We start from the raw sequence: 19434 nt of genomic DNA, 5'->3' as shown, positions 1-19434 counted from the left end.
CAATTAAATAATTACGGATTTAAATGCCCTAATTGACAATAGAATACCAAATTAATTAATTATTCGGATCCAAAACAATCAATTAATTAAATAACCATAAACATAGCAATCAAGGAATATGCGAATATCAATAAATAAAAGAAAAAGATTAAATTAAATAGATCTCACAATTTTTAGGTGACCCAAAGCATCCGTTGTTCCTTGACTAGAATGAGGAAATTAGTTCATATTTGATGATCAAAATCCATAGGAAAGTGAAAGAATAATTGCGGCCATTGTCTGCGTTGGGGAAATTGCAATTTGCTTCAAACGATCAAAGGAGACGAAAGTTGCATAGAATGTTTAAATCTCTCAATTGTTCCAACCACACGTAAAGCAAGGCCACTCAAACTAAACAAGAAGGAAAAGTCAAAGAGATATGCTCCAATCTCCTGACATGCGCAGGAGAGGTCCTAATCAAAAGCCTCCAAAGGCCAAAAGAAATCCAAAGCTAAGCTAAAAAACTATTATCTTCCTCGGCCATTTCTTTTTCGTATGTTCAAGAAGCACTGAACTTCCCCGGACCGAACTGACCTGATGAGCTTGGCGTGCTGATGAGAAGAGCGTGTCCCTAGCCTGCAAAGCGAACAAGAGAGTGAACTAATAGGGGAGCCCCGAGATCGTCCCCGAGGGCACTCCGACGGTCAAGTTAGTTTTCAGGTGAGTGAGATTCACGGGAAGTAAACGGACGGGAGTAATTGTCGAATAGTAAACGTACCTTTCGCAGTCGGAGTGCGTTATGATTTATACCTGCTGAGGGAGTCCGACCTCCGTACGTTTCGGGGCCTGCCCAGAATAGTCTCAATCCCGCATTGAGGGGGATCAATCCCGACCTATACAGGATTGTTCTCTGGAGCCCCTCGGAGCCCTAGCAGCAGAGGGCCGCGGGACGGTTCCATGGGCCCGGGGTCTAGACCCAATTCGGGCCTCCCTGGGTTGCCACGCGTATAGGCTCAGAACGGGGCCTCTGCACTAGCCCCCTAGATTAGGTAGGGCTTCCGGACAGACCTAATCTATATCCTTGCCACGTGGGAGCCCAGCGTCGCCCCGCTCTGCCGCGGTCACCTCCGGTACAGTGCTGTCATTGGGAACCTGCGTCCGCGTCCTTTCAGTTGTCGCGTCTCTTCGGTCTCCGTACCGCTCTTAAATGCGTTCACATGGGGCGGTTCAAATTCAAGCAACCGTTTCCCCCATTTCGCACCCTATAAATAGGGATTTTCAGACTTTCTCAAACTCTATTTGCCATTTTCCTTTCTTCACGTATTTTTTCTACTTCCAAAGGTTCTTGCGGCAAGACTTCCGGCCATCAGTACCCAGATTCCAGCGGTTCCTCCATCCCTTTCCACTCCGATCATCAGTAAGTTCTTTTTTCCCCTCCTTCGCATTTTCTTTTCCTCCTTTGCCACCTTCTGCATTTTATGTCGGATCGTTCCGGCGTTACCTCCACCGCATCCCAAATTCCGGCCCATCGTAGAGCCCCCAGAATCCTCATTTCCTCCTCGTCTTCATCTTCATCTCCATCTTCATCTTCTCCTCTCCCTCTCTCTTCTTCCTCTGCTTCTAATCCCAACTTCCTCATTCCTGACCTGTTCGAGCCCATTGACGTCATGAGTTCTTTATCTAACCATTCTCTTTCCGCCCGCATCTTGGAGAAGGCGGCCGAGCTTGATGCTTTCATCGATCAGCAGGCCACCTCCATTCCTTCCCCGAAATCCCCACATGACTCCCCTGACGGAGCCCAGGGTGGGATAGGTGAGGATAGGGATTCCTCAGAGGGGACCCCTGCTGCTGAGCAGGGGAATGATCCCGAAATCAACTACGGTCAACCTGACCAGCAAGAGGTCACCCTCCCACCCGGGGTAGTGGCTGAGCTGGTTAGGTCCTTTTCCATTCCTCCGGCCTTCGAGCCGAGGGCTGCCGGGCCCGACGATCGAGTTTGCCGACCTCCCCCTGGTTTCGTAGCCATCTATAGGGAGCAGCTGGTCGCGGGGCTCCGACTCCCCATCCCTTCGGCCCTAGCCGAGATTCTGTGCTATTGGGGGCTCAGAATCACTCAAGTCCACCCCAACTCGATCAGGATCATCACTGCGTTCCTGATCTATTGCCAAATCTGCTCCATCCCCTATTCTCTTTCTCTTTTCCGAGCCTCTTACACCCTCAAGCTTTTCCTTCTTGGGTGGTACTACTTCTCCCGCCGAACTGTTGGCAAAGTTCGAAGTGGGAAGGGCACCCAGGACCTGTTCTACGGGATCTCCTCTTCCGTCAAGAACTGGAAGGGGAATTTCTTCTTTGTTAAATTCACACATTTTCCCTCTGATGTGTGGAAGGTCGGGGAGGTCGAGTCCGACCCTACCCGGAGGACCTGGATCCCGAAATCCTTAGCCAGCTGGTGAGCTCCAAGGTGAAGCTCTATGTGGGCAAGTTCTCCACCGAGCAGATATCTGCGGCCGGACTGATGGGGACTTTGTCCGGGTCCCCCGAAGGAGTGGAGCCCTCCCCCACCGACTACGACACCTGTAATGCCGCTTTTGTGCCCTCGTAGTCTGTTGCTTTATTTTTCCTTTCTACTAACCTGTTTTTACTGACCTAGTGGTGTTTGCTGTAGTACGGAAGCTTTCCAGGCTACTGGGCTCGTCACCCGAGCAGGTCGCCCCCACCACGCAGCCAGAGGCGGCGAAGAAAGCCTCCGAAGCCTCTCCGACTCCTGGGGGCAGCTCGGCTCCCCAGAAGGAGGCCTCCCAATCTCAGTCCCCCTCCAAGCAGGTCGCCAGCAAAAAGAAGGCGACAGGACAGAAGAGGGGCCGAGAAGACGAGCCTTCCCAACCCGGAAAGAAGCCGACGCCAGTCCCAGCACAGCGCCCTCTCCTGTTGACGTCGGGGGGCCCTGCTCACCTGGGGGTTGGCTCCGCAGAGGAGCACGCCCGGGAGAGCGCTCCCCCAAGTTTGTGACACTTCCGCCATGTGGCCCCCACGAAACCGGGGCAGACCCCCACCATGCACGACCCCCGTCACTTCTACCCATCCTGGGAGCTCTCCATCAATGACCGACCCCAGTTCCCCGAAGTGGCACGCGAGTTAGTTACGGGTTCAGTCCTTCCACGCGACAGGAGGTGGATGGAGCTGGCCAACCCGTCCGAACTCCAGAACATGTACTACACCGCCTAGGCCCAAGTAAGCCCTCTCCCGCTTTGGCCCCTTGGGTCCCTGTTCTTTCCCTTGATGGAGTTGGTGATGTGCTAACTTTTACTTTTCCTTCCTCAGGCCAATGTCGTCGGTGCTGCCCTGGTGACCCGTTTCTTCGAACTGTCTCCCGACTTGGAGAAATTACAAAAGAATAATCGGGAGGCCGAGCAGAACCTTGCCCAGGCCCTTAAGGGGGTGGACTCCCTTAAGGCCAAGTTGGGCAAGACGGAGGAGTTGGAGGAAGCCCGAGTCCAGCTCGCCTCCTCCCGGTCCGAGCTGGACCAAGAGAAGAAGGGCGTGGCGAAGCTGAGGGAGGACCACGCCATTGAGCTCTCCGGCACCGTCAGCCGGGAGCGTAAGAAGGCTGTTCGGGAGTTCATCTCCTCCGAACAGTTTGCCGAGAACGTGGCCCTCCTCAACCAGCCCATCCTTCAGATCAGCTTCACGCATGACCTGGACCAGGTGAAGGGCCTCAACCCGCCCGACTTCAACTTGGCTGATTTCAAGGACTACAACCCTGCAGCTGAGAGGAAGCTGGACTGGCTCTTCGATGGGTACTGCAAGGGGCATGCCCTGAAGGACCTGGTGGGCAGGAGCGATGTGGGGGTCGAGCTGGCAGAGATCCCCCTGGAGGAGGACGAGACTCCCGGCAGGGCTTCCGGGAAGGAGCTAGTGGCTTAGGGTAGCGGCTACTCCAGAAACCCTTTCCATCTTCTTATAAGGATGTGGCCCTGCCCCGCAGTTCATGATCTCCTCGGATATCTTTTGGAATAGCCTTCACCATACGCCTCTCAACATGCTTAAGGTGTACCGTCAACTCCCACCTCAAACAGGTCACCAGCAAGAAGAATGTATAGCTAGGTTTTCCTTTCCTTTTATAGCTCAATAGGCTTTGTAATAGATAGTTTCTGAATGTACACATGAAATAACATTCAATGAAAATCACCTAATTTTGACTTTCAATTTTTGCTTACGGCGAACCTGAATAATCGAAGTGGCCTGCCGACCACCTGGGTAGAACACCGAACTGATCCGCCAAGACGGGGTGTCGGCCTCTTGGGTCGAGCATCCACCACACTTTTAAGCCAACAGCTAAGTTGTCAGGAACGCCAAACCGTCAAACTATCAGGCTGACTTAGTAACCGAATTCTATTAACCGAAGCGATGCACCGACCTCCTTGGCCGAACACCAAACCTCCAGGCTTCAAGTTACGCCGACCTCCAGGGTCGAACATCAAACCTGATTTACTGGAGCAGCGTGCCGGCCTCTTGGGTCGAGCATCGGGCCCTAAGGTTTTTTAAGCTGCGCCGACCTCCTAGGTCGAGCGGCAGAATTCTAAAGACAGTTTTGCCGACCTATTGGGCCGAGCATCAGACTTTAAAGCTTTAAGCCCTGCCGACCTCCTGGATCGAGCATCAATTCTCAAACTTTAAAGGCATTCCGTTGGTTCCTTATTTTAATTTGTCCCCTAGCCGCCGACCTCCTGGGTCGAGCGTCAAAATTTTAAAGATAATCATGCCGACCTCCTGGGTCGAGCGTCGATCTCTCAGACTTGAAAAGCACTCCGACCGTTAATTTGGCCCCTAGCCGCCGACCTCCTGGGTCGAGCGTCAAAATTTTAAAAATGATCATGCCGACCTCCTGGGTCGAGCGTCGATCTCTCAGACTTGAAAGGCATTCCATCCGTTACCATTCATCACCCCTCAGGGCCCCCCACTAGGACACTTAGCATTATCTGAGTGTGCTAGTGTAGAAGTGAAAAGTAAAACGGCATTGATAATGAGAATGGATTTAAAACTTGAAAACCTAACATTTATTTATTGATGAACTGGTATGAAGATTCCAGAGAATACAGTAAGATACCCTGGACCAACCTATCCTACGAACAACCGCAAATTCGAGAAGTGCCAAGTGCGGGGTACCTCTATTCCGTCTAATTTTGCAAGCTTACAGTACCCAACCCGGCTTGTCTTTAGGATCTTGTACGGCCCCTCCCAGTTCGGATCAAGCTTGTTGGAGTTATGAGTTCGGCTGACTGAGTTCTTTCTTAGGACGAGGTCTCCTGGCTGGTACTGCGTATTCCTCACCTTCACGTTATGATAGCGGGGTCTCATGAGTGGCTGTCCTCGGCGTAGTGCGGTAAGCCCAGAGGACGCTAGGGAGTTCATCTAGCCAGTTAGACTGGACTATTTCCAACCTAGTCTTCAGCCCTTGCAGAATGGTTCGATTAACGTTCTCCACCTGACCGTTGGCCTGGGGATGTCCGACCGAGGTGAAATGTTGGCTAATCCCGAGCTCCTGAAGTGATTTTCAGCGAACTGTCGCCCGTTGTCGGATATCAAGACATGCGGGATTCCGAAGCGGCAGACTATGTTCTTCCAGAAGAACTTCTGAATTGCCCTTCCGGAGATAGTGGTCAGGGGTTCGGCCTCCATTCACTTTGTGAAATAGTCGATGGCCACCACGAGGTGTTCGTACCTTCCAGGAGCTCAGGGGAAGGGACCCAAGAGATCTATTCCCCACTGGGCAAAGGGCCAAGGACTGTAGATGGGGACCATCTCCCGAGTGGGTTGGTGGCGTAGCGGGGCTGCACCTGGCAAGTTCGGCATTTCTGAACAAGAGCTGCGGCATCCCGAAACAACGAGGGCCAGTAGTAGCCTAGGAGCAGGTATTTCTTGGCCAACATTCGGGACCCCACATGTGCTCCGCACAAGCCTTCGTGAACTTCTCGGAGAACATAGTCGCCCTCCTCAAGAGTTACGCACTTTAGCCAGGAAGACAAATACGACCTCCTGTAAAGGGTCCCCCCGGCATAGGCGTACTTAGCAGTTCTGAGTCGGAGTCGGCGAGCCTCGGTTTTATTCACTGGAAGGGCACCCGAGCTGAGGAAATCCACGATGGGATTCATCCAAGTAGCCGGGCTGTCTATAGCCAGGACCTAGACCTGGCCAATGCTCTTTTGCTTAACCACCTCCACCAAGACTTTCTTGCTCAAGTGGGCAAACGAGGAGGACTCCAGTTTCGACAGGGCGTCCGCCCGCTTGTTCTGTGACCTCGGCACCCGCTCAATCTCAAAAATGTCGAACAGTTTTATCGCCTCATGCACCTTAGCCAAATATTTTTTCATGACATCCTCATTGGCCTCGTACTCCCCGCGGACCTGGTAGACTACTAGCTGAGAGTCACTCTGGACCCTGATCGCGGTTATACCCATCTGGTGGGCTATCCGCAATCCTGTCAATAGGGTCTCGTACTCAGCCTCATTGTTGGATGCCGGGAAGTCAAACCTGAGGGCGTAGGTCAACTCCTCCCCGGTGGGCGAGGTGAGCAGCAGGCCGGCTCCGCTCCCCTCCTTACTTGAGGCCCCGTCTACAAATAGTACCCACGGCTCTTCCGGCAGCGCCTCCTCGGGCATAGAGTTCGGCTCGGACACGGACAGACTGGCTCCCTCGGCGAGGAAGTCTGCCAGGGCCTGAGCTTTGATAGCGGTGCGAGACTGATAGCCGATGTCGTGCTCGACAAGTTCGACGGCCCATTTGGTCATTCTGCCCGATACCTCAGGTTTTGTGAGTATCTGTCGTAAGGGTTGATCCGTCAGGACGGTAATGCTGTGGGTCTGGAAATAAGGTCGGAGCTTCCGGGCGGCGTGCACCAGGGCGAGGACCAATTTTTTCGCCGGCGTGTACCATGTGTTCGGCCCTTGTAAGGCACGGCTAACGTAGTATATTGGCCTTTGAACCCTCCTATCCTCTCGCACCAAAACCGCGCTAACGGTCTCGTTGCAAGCAGACAAGTATAGGAACAGGGTTTCTCCCTGCTCCGGGGCAGTCAGAGCAGGCAGCTCAGCCAAGTATGCTTTTAGGTCGGTGAAGGCTTTCTGGCATTCCTCCATCCATTGAAAGTCCTTTGGTGCTTTCAAGATTCGAAAGAAGGGTAGCCCCCTTACTGCGGAGGGCGAGAGGAATTTATTCAGGGCGGCCATCCTTCCCGTGAGCCGTTGGACCTCCTTGACGCTCCTCGGGGGGCCATGTCCATGATGGCCTGGAGCTTATCCGGGTTGGCCCGGATCCCCTCTCGGGAGATCAAGAAGCCCAGGAACTTTCCCGACGTAACCCCGAAGGTACATTTCTTCGGGTTCAGCCGCATCCGATTTTTCCATAGAATGTTCAGGATTTCTCTCAGGTTGGGAACGAGCTGCCGGTCAGTTCGGCTCTTGACGATCATATCATCCACGTAGACCTCCATACTCTTGCCGATCTGATTCTGGAACAATTTGTTGACCAGACGTTGGTAGGTAGCTCCAGCGTTCTTTAGCCCAAACGGCATGGTCCGGTAGTAGTAAATTCCTTTCTCGGTGATGAAGGGAGTCTTCTCCCGATCTTTCTCGGCCATCTCTATCTGGTGGTATCGCTTGAAAGCGTCCAAGAAACACAAAATGTCAAAACCCACAGTAGAGTCTACTAACCTGTCGATCCTTGGCAAGGGGAAACAGTCCTTTGGGCAGGCCTTATTGAGATCTGTGAAATCCACACACATCCTCCAAAACTGGTCCTCCTTCACCAGGACGGGATTGGCTAACCAGGTCAGGTAATATACCTCCAAGATGATCTTGGATTCTAGCAGCTTGCCGACCTCCTTTCTGATCACCTCATTTCTCTCCGGGGCGAAACTCCTCTTCTTCTGCTTTACTGGCTTGAAGCGAGGATCCACGTTGAGGTAGTGGATGGCCAGATCAGTTGAAATCCCGGGCATGTCCTCAACCGTCCATGCGAAGATCCGGGAGTATTCCTTTAACAGGGCCTTCAGGCCCTCCTTCTCCTCGGAAGGCAACGATGCCCCGATACGGAGGTCAGGCCTGTCCTCCCTCAAGTGGAATTCCTCGATCTCGTCCTGGGTGCCCAACTGTCGGGTCTCCTCCCCCGGGATGTAGGGCTCCAGGCTGGTCGTCTGGGCGACCACCTTCTCATGTCCCCGGAGCACGGCCAAGTAGCAAGCTCTGGCCACCTCGGGATCTCCGTGCACCTCAACTATTCCTCCCGGGGTGGGGAATTTGACGCTGAGATGGAGAGACGAGGGGATAGCTCGGAGGGCATTCAAGGCGGGTCGTCCCAAGAACACGTTGTATGGGGATTGTTGATTGACCACCACGAAGTTGACGGGGATGGTCCGGCATTTGGGTGCCTGCCCTATTGTGACCATCAGGGTGATCATCCCCTCCGGAGTAATGGGCGGTCCGGTGAAACTCACCAGGGGTGTCCGAACCGGGGTTAGCTGTCCGTCCTCTAAGCCGAACTCCTTGAACACTCGGTAAAACATGATGTCCACCGCTCTCCCCTGGTCGACGTATCTTCACCCGATAATTATTAGTCACGACGTCTATCACGATGGTCTCGTGATTTCCAGACGCCAGGGGAATCGCATCCCTTGGTCCGAAGGTGATCTCCTCATTCATGCGCAAGCGCTTCAGGGAATCATCCCCCTCGGGGGGAGGTCGCCTGTTCTTCCCAGCGGCATGGCTGTCCCCCCCCGTGGGGCCCCCAGCGATGGTGTTTATTACCCCTGCCAAGTTCTGGGTGTCCTGGTTGGGGGAGCGACCCCGAGGAACGTCACGCCGCTCAGGGCGGTCACGACGCTGGCCCTCGCCCCTGTCTCCGCGGTAGGTGCGTTCTGGCTCCTGGCCTGGTCGACCTTGCCGCACGAATCGCCCCAAGAAACCACGCTGGATCAGATCTTCGATCTCCTTTCGCAGGGCCCAGCACCCCTCCGTATCATGCCCAACATCACGGTGGAAGGCACAGTACCGGTCCTGGTTCCTCTTGTTCCGGGGTGTCCCCATCTTAGGTGGCCGTTCTACTAGGCCCTCCGCCTCCATAACGGTCAGAATCTGGGCTCTGGGCCAAGTTAGGGGGGTGTAGCCTTTTTCCGGAAGCGGCGGTTGATCGGGAGCTTTATCCTTTGAGAACCGGTCGAAAACATTCTTCTTGGCCGGGCCGTCCTTGTTCTCGGGGGGGTTTCCCGTCCTCTCCGATCTCCGATCTCCCGATCTGACTCTCTCTTCAGGTGAGCAGCCTCCTCCGCATTGGCGGCCGCGTGCACCCTGGTCAAGAGCTCTTCCAGGTCTCCGGGAGGCTTCTCGGCGAGCTTGTAGAAGAGCTCTTCCACCCTGAGCCTGTTCATGAAGACGGCCATGACCACCTTTTCATCCTTGTCCCTGATCTGCAAGCTCTCCGTGTTGAAGCGGGTCATGAAATTTCTCAGGGACTCGTCCGGCTTCTGCATGATTGCCATCAGATGGGTCACGTTTTTCGAGTAAGTCTTCGAGGAGACGAACTGGGCGGCGAACTGTTTGGCCAGTTCGGGGAAACTCCGGATGGACCCCGGTGCCAGACCCTGGAACCAGAGCCGGGCCTTTCCCTTCAGGAACATGGGGAAGGTTTTGCAGCGGACCTCATCCGCAGCGGTTTGCAGACGCATGTACGTCAGGAAGACCGAAAGGTGGTCTTTCGGGTCGGTCGAGCCGTCGTACAGTTCGATGTTCGGGATCTTGAATCTCCGAGGTAACGGGTGGTCCTCTATCCCTCGGGTAAAGGGCGAGGCTGTGTAGTTGTTCTCGTACAATTGTGACCGCAGGATCTGCTCAAGTTCGTCCCGGACAGGCTTCCACTGGGGGGGTCCCGCGGCCGGCTCTTGATAGATCGGGCGGGGGAACGCTCAGACTCGTTCCGCGCAAGTTTCCAGGATGAGGGATTCCTTGGTCGGCCCCCCGCGGACCGGTCGCGAGAATACCTCTCGCTGTCCACGACCACCGAGGCCCGCGACCGAGGGGGAGTCCGTGGCCGTTTCCTCCTGGGGGGCTGGTCCCGTAACTCATCCTCTGAGGGAACTGGAGGTGATTCCCTCTCTTTCCCCTTCGCCTTAGAGGTCTGCACGCCACCGGCTTCAACCCCCTTCTTCGCTTGCCGAATTATGTCTTCCAGCATGGGAAGGTTCTCCGTCACGAACTGAAAGATCTGCTGTCTCCGTTCCCCAGAAAGGGCTGAGCCCCCGGCGTCCCGGGTCGCCTCGGTCTCCATTCGCCGGGACCCCTCGCCAGCTCCGGGATCGGTGTTCTCTACGGTTCGCTTTGAACGCGTTCTCGCCATCAATACAACTACTCGTACCTTCTTTCCCACAGACGACGCCAACTGAAAAAGCACTGAACTTCTCCGGACCGAGCTGACCTGATGAGCTCGGCGTGCTGATGAGAAGAGCGTGTCCCTAGCCTGCAAAGCGAACAAGAGAGTGAACTAATAGGGGAGCCCCGAGGTCGTCCCAGAGGGCACTCCGACGGTGAAGTTAGTTTTCCGGTGAGTGAGATTCACGGGAAGTAAACGGACGGGAGTAATTGTCGAATAGTGAGAGCGTACCTTGCGCAGTCGGTGTGCGTTATGATTTATACCTGTTGAGGGAGTCCGACCTCCGTACGTTTCGGGGCTTGCCTAGAATAGTCTCAATCCCGCATTGAGGGGGATCAATCCCGACCTATACGGGATTGTTCTCTGGAGCCCCTCGGAGCCCTAGCAGCAGAGGGCCGCGGGACGGTTCCATGGGCCCGGGGTCTAGGCCCAGCTCAGGCCTCCCTGGGCTGCCAGGCGTATAGGCCCAGGACGGGGCCTCTGCTTGTGTAGTAGTCTTTTATGCTACTGTGCGGCGGCTTCTTTTTTTCCAAGTCCCTTCGTCCGCTGCCCTCTTCCGCAATTTACCAAAATGGGCACAACGTCTTCTTTTTTCAAAAATGCCCTGGGACAAGCTCTATCATCTGGACTCCTTTTCTGTTAAATTGGCACCTGTTATCATATTTTCGTTCTACTTCCTGAAATAAGTACAAAATACCAAAAGTGAGTAGAATCTAACAATTAATCCACATCGAATCAGGTAATAGGGGAAATTAATAATAAAATAAATGATAAAATTGTAACCTATCACTCATGCATAACAACGGTAGCAGATCTTTCAACCTTCCCATGCACATCAGCGACATCAGGTCCTCATCCCACATCTGTCGACACCATTACCGAGCTTCCCCTTGTCCCAGCAACGATAAATTCCAATTTTTCGGCATCTCCACGACCTCCTACCAGATCTGAAACCTCCTTCGCAGATCCAGCGGCCAACGTAGACTCCTTGCGTGACACCTTCTTCTCTTCTCCATGAATAAATTTCGGACGCAATTCTAGATGCTTGATGTGGCACTCTGTATGGTTATGACCTTGGCGATAGCAGTGATCACAGTATTTTGGCATGCTTTCTGGATCGAGTGGCTGCCAAAAACCATGCCCCTCTCCTATCTGAATCCAGACTCGTGGAGGCAGCTCCTTCAGGAGATCAACCTCGACACAGACCCGAGCCACACTGGGTCTGGTTATCGCTGCAGTTGCCGAATCAATGAACAGTGGTCGCCCCAGACAAGACACTATCTGGAACAGACATTGCTTATCAAATAAGTGCACTGGGAGCTTTGGAAGACTGAACCAGACAGGTAGCAATGAGGATTCCCTATCAACATGGAAGGTAGAGGATCATTTGAACACCCTCATGGGTTTCCCAAATACATACCACACATTACGCGTCCAAACTCGCAGAAAATCTGATTCATTGTGCAGCTTGATCAGAATGTGCCGCGCATCCAACAAACCCACGGAAAAGGAGTCCTTCAAATCCAGTGAGCAAAAGAATTTCTTGATATCCTCTATGCGAGGTCTCGACCGGGAAAACTTGCCTACTAGTGCAAACCGAAAAGGTAGCGCTACAATTTCAATGGCAGAGGAAGAGAAGGAGACCGCAGGCTCCCCACGGTGGGTCGTCAGCGTCGCTGTGATTGAGTCCCGTTGTTGGGAAGAAGAGAACAGTTCAGAGAATGTCTTCGAACGAAAGACCGACGACTCAGAATGTTTCCCACCCTCAGGAGAGGGTTGGGCTGCCGCCACAACCATCACCGACACTAGTGGCCGGACCTTACCTCAATTCCGTAGATGCTTTTGCTAGACATCATGATGTCTCAAAGACAGATCTGAAGCTTTAGTTAGAAAAGTATCAGATGCAAAACGCCTTTTTTGACGCAAAGTTGGCTTTAGTTTGAAAAGTGTTTTTCGGTAGAGAGAAGGTTACTACCTGTCAAGGAGTTGTTGGCGAAGTAGAGTTCAGTAAGCATTGTCAAATTCCCAATTTCTCTTGGAATGCTTCCCGTGATTTGATTCAATTCCAGATTGAGCCCCTGTAGGTTTTGGAGATTGCCTATCTCTCGTGGAATCGTACCTGCCAATCACAAATGCAGGTAGGCTAGCAAATTTATACTCATTAAATAAATAGGTTTGGGTATACCCAATTACCCATTTATCAGTCACTTAAAATTCTACTCTTTTTTTTCCTATTTTTTTTTTTTGCGTGTTGTTTGACAAAAAAAAAATTTATTTACTTAACACTCATTAAAAGCTAATTTAAAATGTATAATTATTTTTAAATGAGTATAAATGAGTGAGTTGAGTCAACCCATTATCCACCAATTAGATGAATTTAATTGGATATCTATTTAGATCTATTCAAAATTAATAGGCGGGTTATTAGTATACGGGTTTGGACGGATCAACATAATTAGGTTATTATTGATACCTTTAGTTACGTCTAAGGAATATATAGCTCTTCAGAACTTCTAAGTTTTTTTTTTTTTGGTGGATGTTTTCCATAGTAAGTAGGAGTATCTGATGAAGTTTATGGGCATTCAAATAGACATGACATGAAATCATTTCACCCAGAACTTGCTCCAAATATTTGCTAGTTGCATGATTGTAAATAGACCATAAGTAGTGGTGAAGCTATTCATAGACCAGATTACCTGTCAAGTTGTTACGCCCCAACACGAGGACCTTCAAATCATGTAGTTTGCCAATCTCTCGGAGAATTACACCTGACAATTTTGTGCAAAGACAGCACTAATCATATTCATTTCAGAGATATATTGAGAACTGTCTTACTTGGTCGAGATGTGACTAGCAAACAGAAATTTGTGTTGGTAATTATGCTTTTAATTTTCTGGAATAAACAAGCAGAGGTGTTGCAATAGTAATTTTTTTTTTAAAAAAAAAAAAAAGGCCATCCAAGCCATGCTGGTAAAACAGTAAATAGTGTTGAATCCCAGTGCCAAACAGGGAAAAATGACCATTAATTGCAGTTTGGCCTTGTTCGTATGCAAAAAGGCAAAGCAAAAGCATTACCTGTGAAGTTGTTAGTCATGAGGGATAAATACGTAAGCTTCTCCAGATTTCCAATTTCTTTAGGTATGTGCCCGCTAAACCTGTTGGATGACAAGTCTAGCGATTGAAGTTGAGAAATCTTGCATAAGCTCAATGGTATTTGACCAGCTAAATAATTCCGAAAAAAAGACAGCAATTTGAGGGCTGAAAGATTTCCTATCTTTTCTGGAATATTTCCTTCCAGGAAATTTTCTGCTAAAACCATGGTTTCCAGTTTTGACGAGTTGGAGATTGAAGGAGGAATAAAACCACTAAAACCATTGCTGTCCAGAAACAAGAACTGGAGCTCTGGAAAGCGACCAAACCACATTGCAATCTCTCCATTGAAGTTGTTAGATGTTAACCTGAAGTACCTCGGGCAGCGCAGGTGTGAGAACTCTTCTGGCAGATTTCCGTGGAAGTAGTTATTTCCCAAATCAAGAGAAACAAGAAAGGAGAGGTTTCCCAAATCCGGAGGTATTGTGCCGGTGAGTCCCATGTTTGAAATATTTAAAGCAGTCACTCTTTGGTGTCGAGAGCTGCACTGGACGCCTATCCAGTCACAGACAGAGGATGGAGCAGCTGTAGAAGACCAGTTTTTTTGACAGGAATTCATGCCGTTCTGAAGTGATACGGGCTTTCAGGGCTAACAGAGCAGATTGATCAGTGCCTAAACTTAATCTTTTCATGGCTGTGCAACTGGTCATCATTAGATAGTGCAGCAAAACAAATACTGCAAGAGGGTAGAAATAAAAGTGTTTCTTCATATCAACCTAGCTATATGATCAATAGTCCAAATTGGTGATGGATCTAGGAAATTAGACGCCAATGTAAGAAGCATATATACGTCTTAAATGTGGGGATTTTATAGACAGCATTATTGTGTGGACAAATCCCAAAGTTGGTTAAGATTATATTAGTTGGGATTAGAGATGTAAATGAACTTAATCAACCTCGACACTCCAGTATTTAAACTTGTTTGTTTACTTTAATGAGTTTGAAATTTTATCCAAGTTTGACTTGATATTTATTATGTCAAACTCAAACAAGCTTTTGTCAAATTGAGCTTGAGCTTTGTACATGTAGGTTGAAAAATCTATAGATAAATTTCAAGTTTTACTACTAATTGAATCAAGTTGAGTTTGAAAGTTTACTATATATATAACATGCTTTTCATGTTTGACTTGTTTAGGCACCGAAATCCATTCGTACCAATAGGACTAGATTCAAATATCTAGTAATTTGATTAATCGTTCAATCTAAATTGTGATTAATTAATGTACCAACATTTGACTCATAAGTTACGTTAAAATGAAAAAAAAATACTATATCACCTACTATTTTAGTAACAGATTCACGTAAATTGGTTACGTCCAGTTAGGATCAACGGCTTCAAAAGTTATTGATTTTAGTTGTTTGAGATTATATAGAAATTAAAGTAATATAAGAAGACATAGAATAAACTGTCAATGCCGATATTTTATAGGACAGAAACAGTTGTATTGAAATCCATTCCTAATAGTATACTACCGTTTCAATATGATATAATTTTTTTGGTGCATTGGAAAAGACCATAACCCCTTAAATTGCAACAAAACAAGGAAATACAACTCCGCCAAAACAGTGTAATACCATATGAATATGATGTAATTTTGTTTGCGTACATTGGAATGGGTCATTATAACCCCATAAATTACATCAGAATGAGGAAAGGGATTATTTCAGAAACCTCCTTGGGGTTACAACAATTTTACCTAGTTCCCTTGAAGTTTGAAAAATTGCATATACCTCCCCCGAGTTTACCGTTTTCGTAACAAAAACTATTTAATGATCAAATTTTTGAATGAATAACCCAAAATGCTCTCATGAAATTATGAAGTTCATTTTACCTTCTTATAAAATTATTTAAAAATTATGGAACGTGCACAAAATTTCAAACTTATTTTCAACCCTCATATCTACTATTTAAACTTTTCATATTACCACATCTCAAATTAGTATCATTATCACCATGACCATTACCACCATCAATCCCTAAATTCTAAAACCTCAATCGAAATTAAAAAAATTTGCAATACTAAACTCAAAAAATTTCAATAACCGCATCAATACAACATACTGTCTCTCAAATATTGGAGTACCAATACTATCCCTATCCTTTTTTCAACTCAATTTACATCTTCTTCTATTCATCTCCAGATTCTCCAAACAAAGCTAAAATTAATTTTTAATGTGTTATAATTGTGTTTAGGACATAATTGGTTATTCCACAAGTGAATTTTATTTTGGTTCCATTAAATGTCTTATTGTGTGATGCATTCATATGAACAAGATTAGGAGTGGATTGTTTAATTGCATGAAAAAATATTAATATATTAAGGCTATTATGGTCATTTTGTAGGGCCAATAGTGGTAAGTATAATAATGAAAAGTTCAAAGGTACTAGGTGAAATTGTTAGAAACCTTGAGGGAGGTTTCTGAGATTATCCCGTGAGAAAATGCAACTCCTAACACATCAGCTATCAATAGTTCTGTCATCTATGCTGGGATTTCATCAATAATCTGAATACCTGCTGAGCCATGCATGGACGCTGTGTTTAGCTAACCAGTCAGCACATTAATTTCCCTTCCTCCATATGTGGTGCAATTGACACTCCCAATTCCTCCGTATCAGCTCTCGTATATGGAGAATGAGATCATGATACGGGGAGGGCTGTCTTTCCTCTTCAATATAATATAATTCAAGGTAAATGATTTGTTCGTATATATTTATTTTGTTGGAGTACATTTCAAATTTGTGTCTTGTTGGCCGTGAACAGTTTAGACTGTTCTTAGTCCAATACTGTATATGTACATATTGTTTACCTGAAGGTGAGGCCATACTTTCGGAAGTCCCTTGTACACACAATAATTAATCTTGTACTAGTCTTAAGTCATGAATTTCTGGACGTCCTAATCACTTTTTTTCTCACCTTCATGAATTTGATGTGGATCTATTCTGCAAGTTTCCGTTAATAATTCTACGACATCTGAGATGTCAATTAACAACCGTATGCACCAAGTCTTCAGCGTGCAAAGGGCGTTGGAAATTTTGTTATCCATTCCACAAAATGTAGAAGGCATTTTCAGTTGACTTCTATAATGGCGGAGCGACAGGACTTCATGGGACCAATTTTATAATTAATATCCAAGAGAAAAGAAAGTAACAACAAAAACTACATACTTTTTTTTTATTATTATTAATGTTTAGTTCGATTGTAGATTACATGATTAGCAATAGGTATAACGTGACTAATATGATTAGCAAGAACTATATGATTCTATTCTCCTTGAATTTTCAATAAATCATCAACATTCAATTACTAGAATTTAAACAACGAAATAAAAGTTAGGAGCACAACCACATATAAATAGTGATATTATCTAGTCAAGGAAAAGTTAGGAGTAAGTGTAGTATAAATTTCTTAAATTGTTATTTGTTTAAGATTAAATTAGTTGGAAATTGGGATTAGACGTGTAAATGAACTTAATCAACCCTGCCCGTTATACCATATATTCTTAACTTGTTTATAACCTTCTTTTGGAAATATATGTAGTGCCGTGTAAATCTTTTACACGTTCTAATGACCATATATACAATAGATTTTAGCATTTAGTGCTCTCTAGTTATAAAACCATTTCCGCTGAATTTTGATCAATTCCCACTTTCTCTGTCTCTTTCCATTTTTTTCTTTTTTGAATAAATTTCCCTTCCTCCGAGTCGGGTCCACTTGACTCCTCTAGTTCCCGGAACTTGGGGGTGATCAAGACAGTAGTCTAGACTTTAGCGGGAGATATATACCTGCAGTCCAGTCCAGCGCCAATTAATGTACACTCAATTGACCACCTGAGTGGGACTGCTCCAATTTGGAGCAGGAAATTATTTGCGTAATATAAGCGCCAAGGGAGACTCACACAACATAGAGGAAACTTTTTCGGCAGGTCCCAAAACTATTCATTTTGTACGGTTTTAATCCCTCAACTATAAATTTCCGTATATAAGCCCTTGAACCAAAAAAAAAAAAAAAAATTCAGTTCAAGGACTTCTTCAATTTTGAGTGTTAAATATAACGGAATTAGGGGCAAAACCAACCAAACAGAAAAATCAGCCCACAATTTGATTAAAAACCAACTATATTAAATCAACTAATAATATGGAGTTGCTGTAAAACTAATAAAATAAACTACTATAATATGAACAGAGATATTAGAGAAAGAAGTAGAGGAACGGAGAGTGATTTTCTTATATTCCAACCAATACCAAAAGTCCTTCCAAAGGGTGTCAATGTACCTCTATATATAGGTACTACAAGATTAAAGAAACATCAATCCTATTAAACACCCATTAATATAAAAATATGAAGAAACTTATGAAACGATTTCTCCACTACATGAGTAGATTTATAGATTATAACTTCTATACATAATGTAACCATAAATAAAAAATTAATCCTCTTGGAAATACAAAGGGACATCCATATTTTTAGTTGTTTCATAACACTCTCCCTTGGATGTCCATTACACAAAGAATATGCCTCGTTAAAACCTTACTAAGGAAAAATCCATCGGGACAAAAACCCTAATGAAGGAAAAAGAGTACACTATTCTTGTGCATTAATTTCTCCCCCTGATGCAAACATCATTTGAGATCTTTTAATCATCACATTCCAATATGCTTCACCAATAGCACTGAGATATGGTACTTCGGAACCAAGTATCTTTCTATCTTCCTCTCATGGTCTAAAAGGATTCTTATTAGGATTTAATGATCTGACGACTATTGGGGCACTTAATAAAACCGCTTTAATACCTTCCGGGTATAAGTAGTTTGGTGGATAAAAATTTCACTTTTCAAATGCTCAATTTGTAAACCAAGGCAGAATTTTGTCTTTCCAAAATCTTTAATCTCACATTCCTTCTTCAAATATTTAACACTATTTTGAATTTCTTCAGGAGTTCCAATCAAATTTAAATCATCAACATATACAGCAATTATCACAAAATTTGATCCATTTTTTTCTTGATAAAAACACATGGACATATTGGATCATTAGTATAACCTTCTTTTGTTAGACATTCATTGAGGCGGTTATATCACATACGTCCAGATTATTTGACCCTACAGAGAGACCTTTGTAATTTAACAGAATAAATATCTTTAAAATTTGATTTACATGCTTTAGTCATATTGAATCTTTCGGGAATTCTCATATAAATATCATTTTCAAGATTTTCATATAAATATGCAGTAACAACGTCCATTAGATGCATATCTAATTTTTCATTTACTGCAAAACTCACAAGATATCTAAATATGATAGCATCCACTACAGGTGAATACGTTTCATCATAATCAAATTTAGGCCTTTGTGAAAATCCTTGGGGTCCAAGTCTTGCCTTATATTTCACAATTTTATTTTTCTCATTTCTTTTTCTCACAAATACCCATTTATATTCTACTGGTTTTACACTTTCAAGTGTTTGGACTACAAGTCCAAAAACTTTTCTTTTAACCAATAAATCCAATTCAGATTGAATCGTATCTTTCCACTTTGAACAATCATTTCTATTCCGATATTCATTAACCGATCTAGATTCATGATTCTCATCAACTTCTATAATATCAAGTGTTACATTTCATTAGGCTCCAATTAAATTTTCTATAATTTCTTTTTTTTTTCACAAGTAAACTCTTCAAGAGTTAGCTTTTCAGGAGCGACCTTACTCTTCAGGAGCGACCTTTTCAGAAGGTTAATTTTGTCATGACATTTATTAATCTCCGGAGATATTTGAAATCAATTGATACCTTATTTAGGTAGGCCGACCTTAAATTTATTTGTAGTACTTGTGCATGTCCTTTAGGGACATCAATTTTAACCAGAGTATTTTCTGCAGGAATAGTTG

At 46.3% G+C, this 19434-nt stretch overlaps 3 protein-coding genes across 3 annotated transcripts; all 3 read right to left on the bottom strand.

Annotated features, from left to right (window-relative positions):
• Positions 1–5735: 5735 nt before the first annotated feature.
• Positions 5736–6131, bottom strand: LOC140012820 (uncharacterized). The gene has a single exon (XM_072061141.1). It carries the CDS (start codon positions 6129–6131, stop codon positions 5736–5738), a length of 396 nt encoding a protein of 131 aa, XP_071917242.1.
• Positions 6132–6161: 30 nt separating this feature from the next.
• Positions 6162–7115, bottom strand: LOC140012819 (uncharacterized). The gene has a single exon (XM_072061140.1). The coding sequence runs from the start codon at positions 7113–7115 to the stop codon at positions 6162–6164; it is 954 nt and encodes a 317-aa protein (XP_071917241.1).
• Positions 7116–9124: 2009 nt separating this feature from the next.
• Positions 9125–9697, bottom strand: LOC113704934 (uncharacterized). Its single transcript, XM_027226800.1, has one exon. The coding sequence runs from the start codon at positions 9695–9697 to the stop codon at positions 9125–9127; it is 573 nt and encodes a 190-aa protein (XP_027082601.1).
• Between the last annotated feature and the right edge of the window lie 9737 nt (positions 9698–19434).

Source organism: Coffea arabica, chromosome 8e (genome assembly GCF_036785885.1).
Source record: "Coffea arabica cultivar ET-39 chromosome 8e, Coffea Arabica ET-39 HiFi, whole genome shotgun sequence".
Lineage (NCBI taxonomy): Eukaryota > Viridiplantae > Streptophyta > Magnoliopsida > Gentianales > Rubiaceae > Coffea > Coffea arabica.
This window is presented reverse-complemented; position numbering and strand designations above follow the sequence as displayed.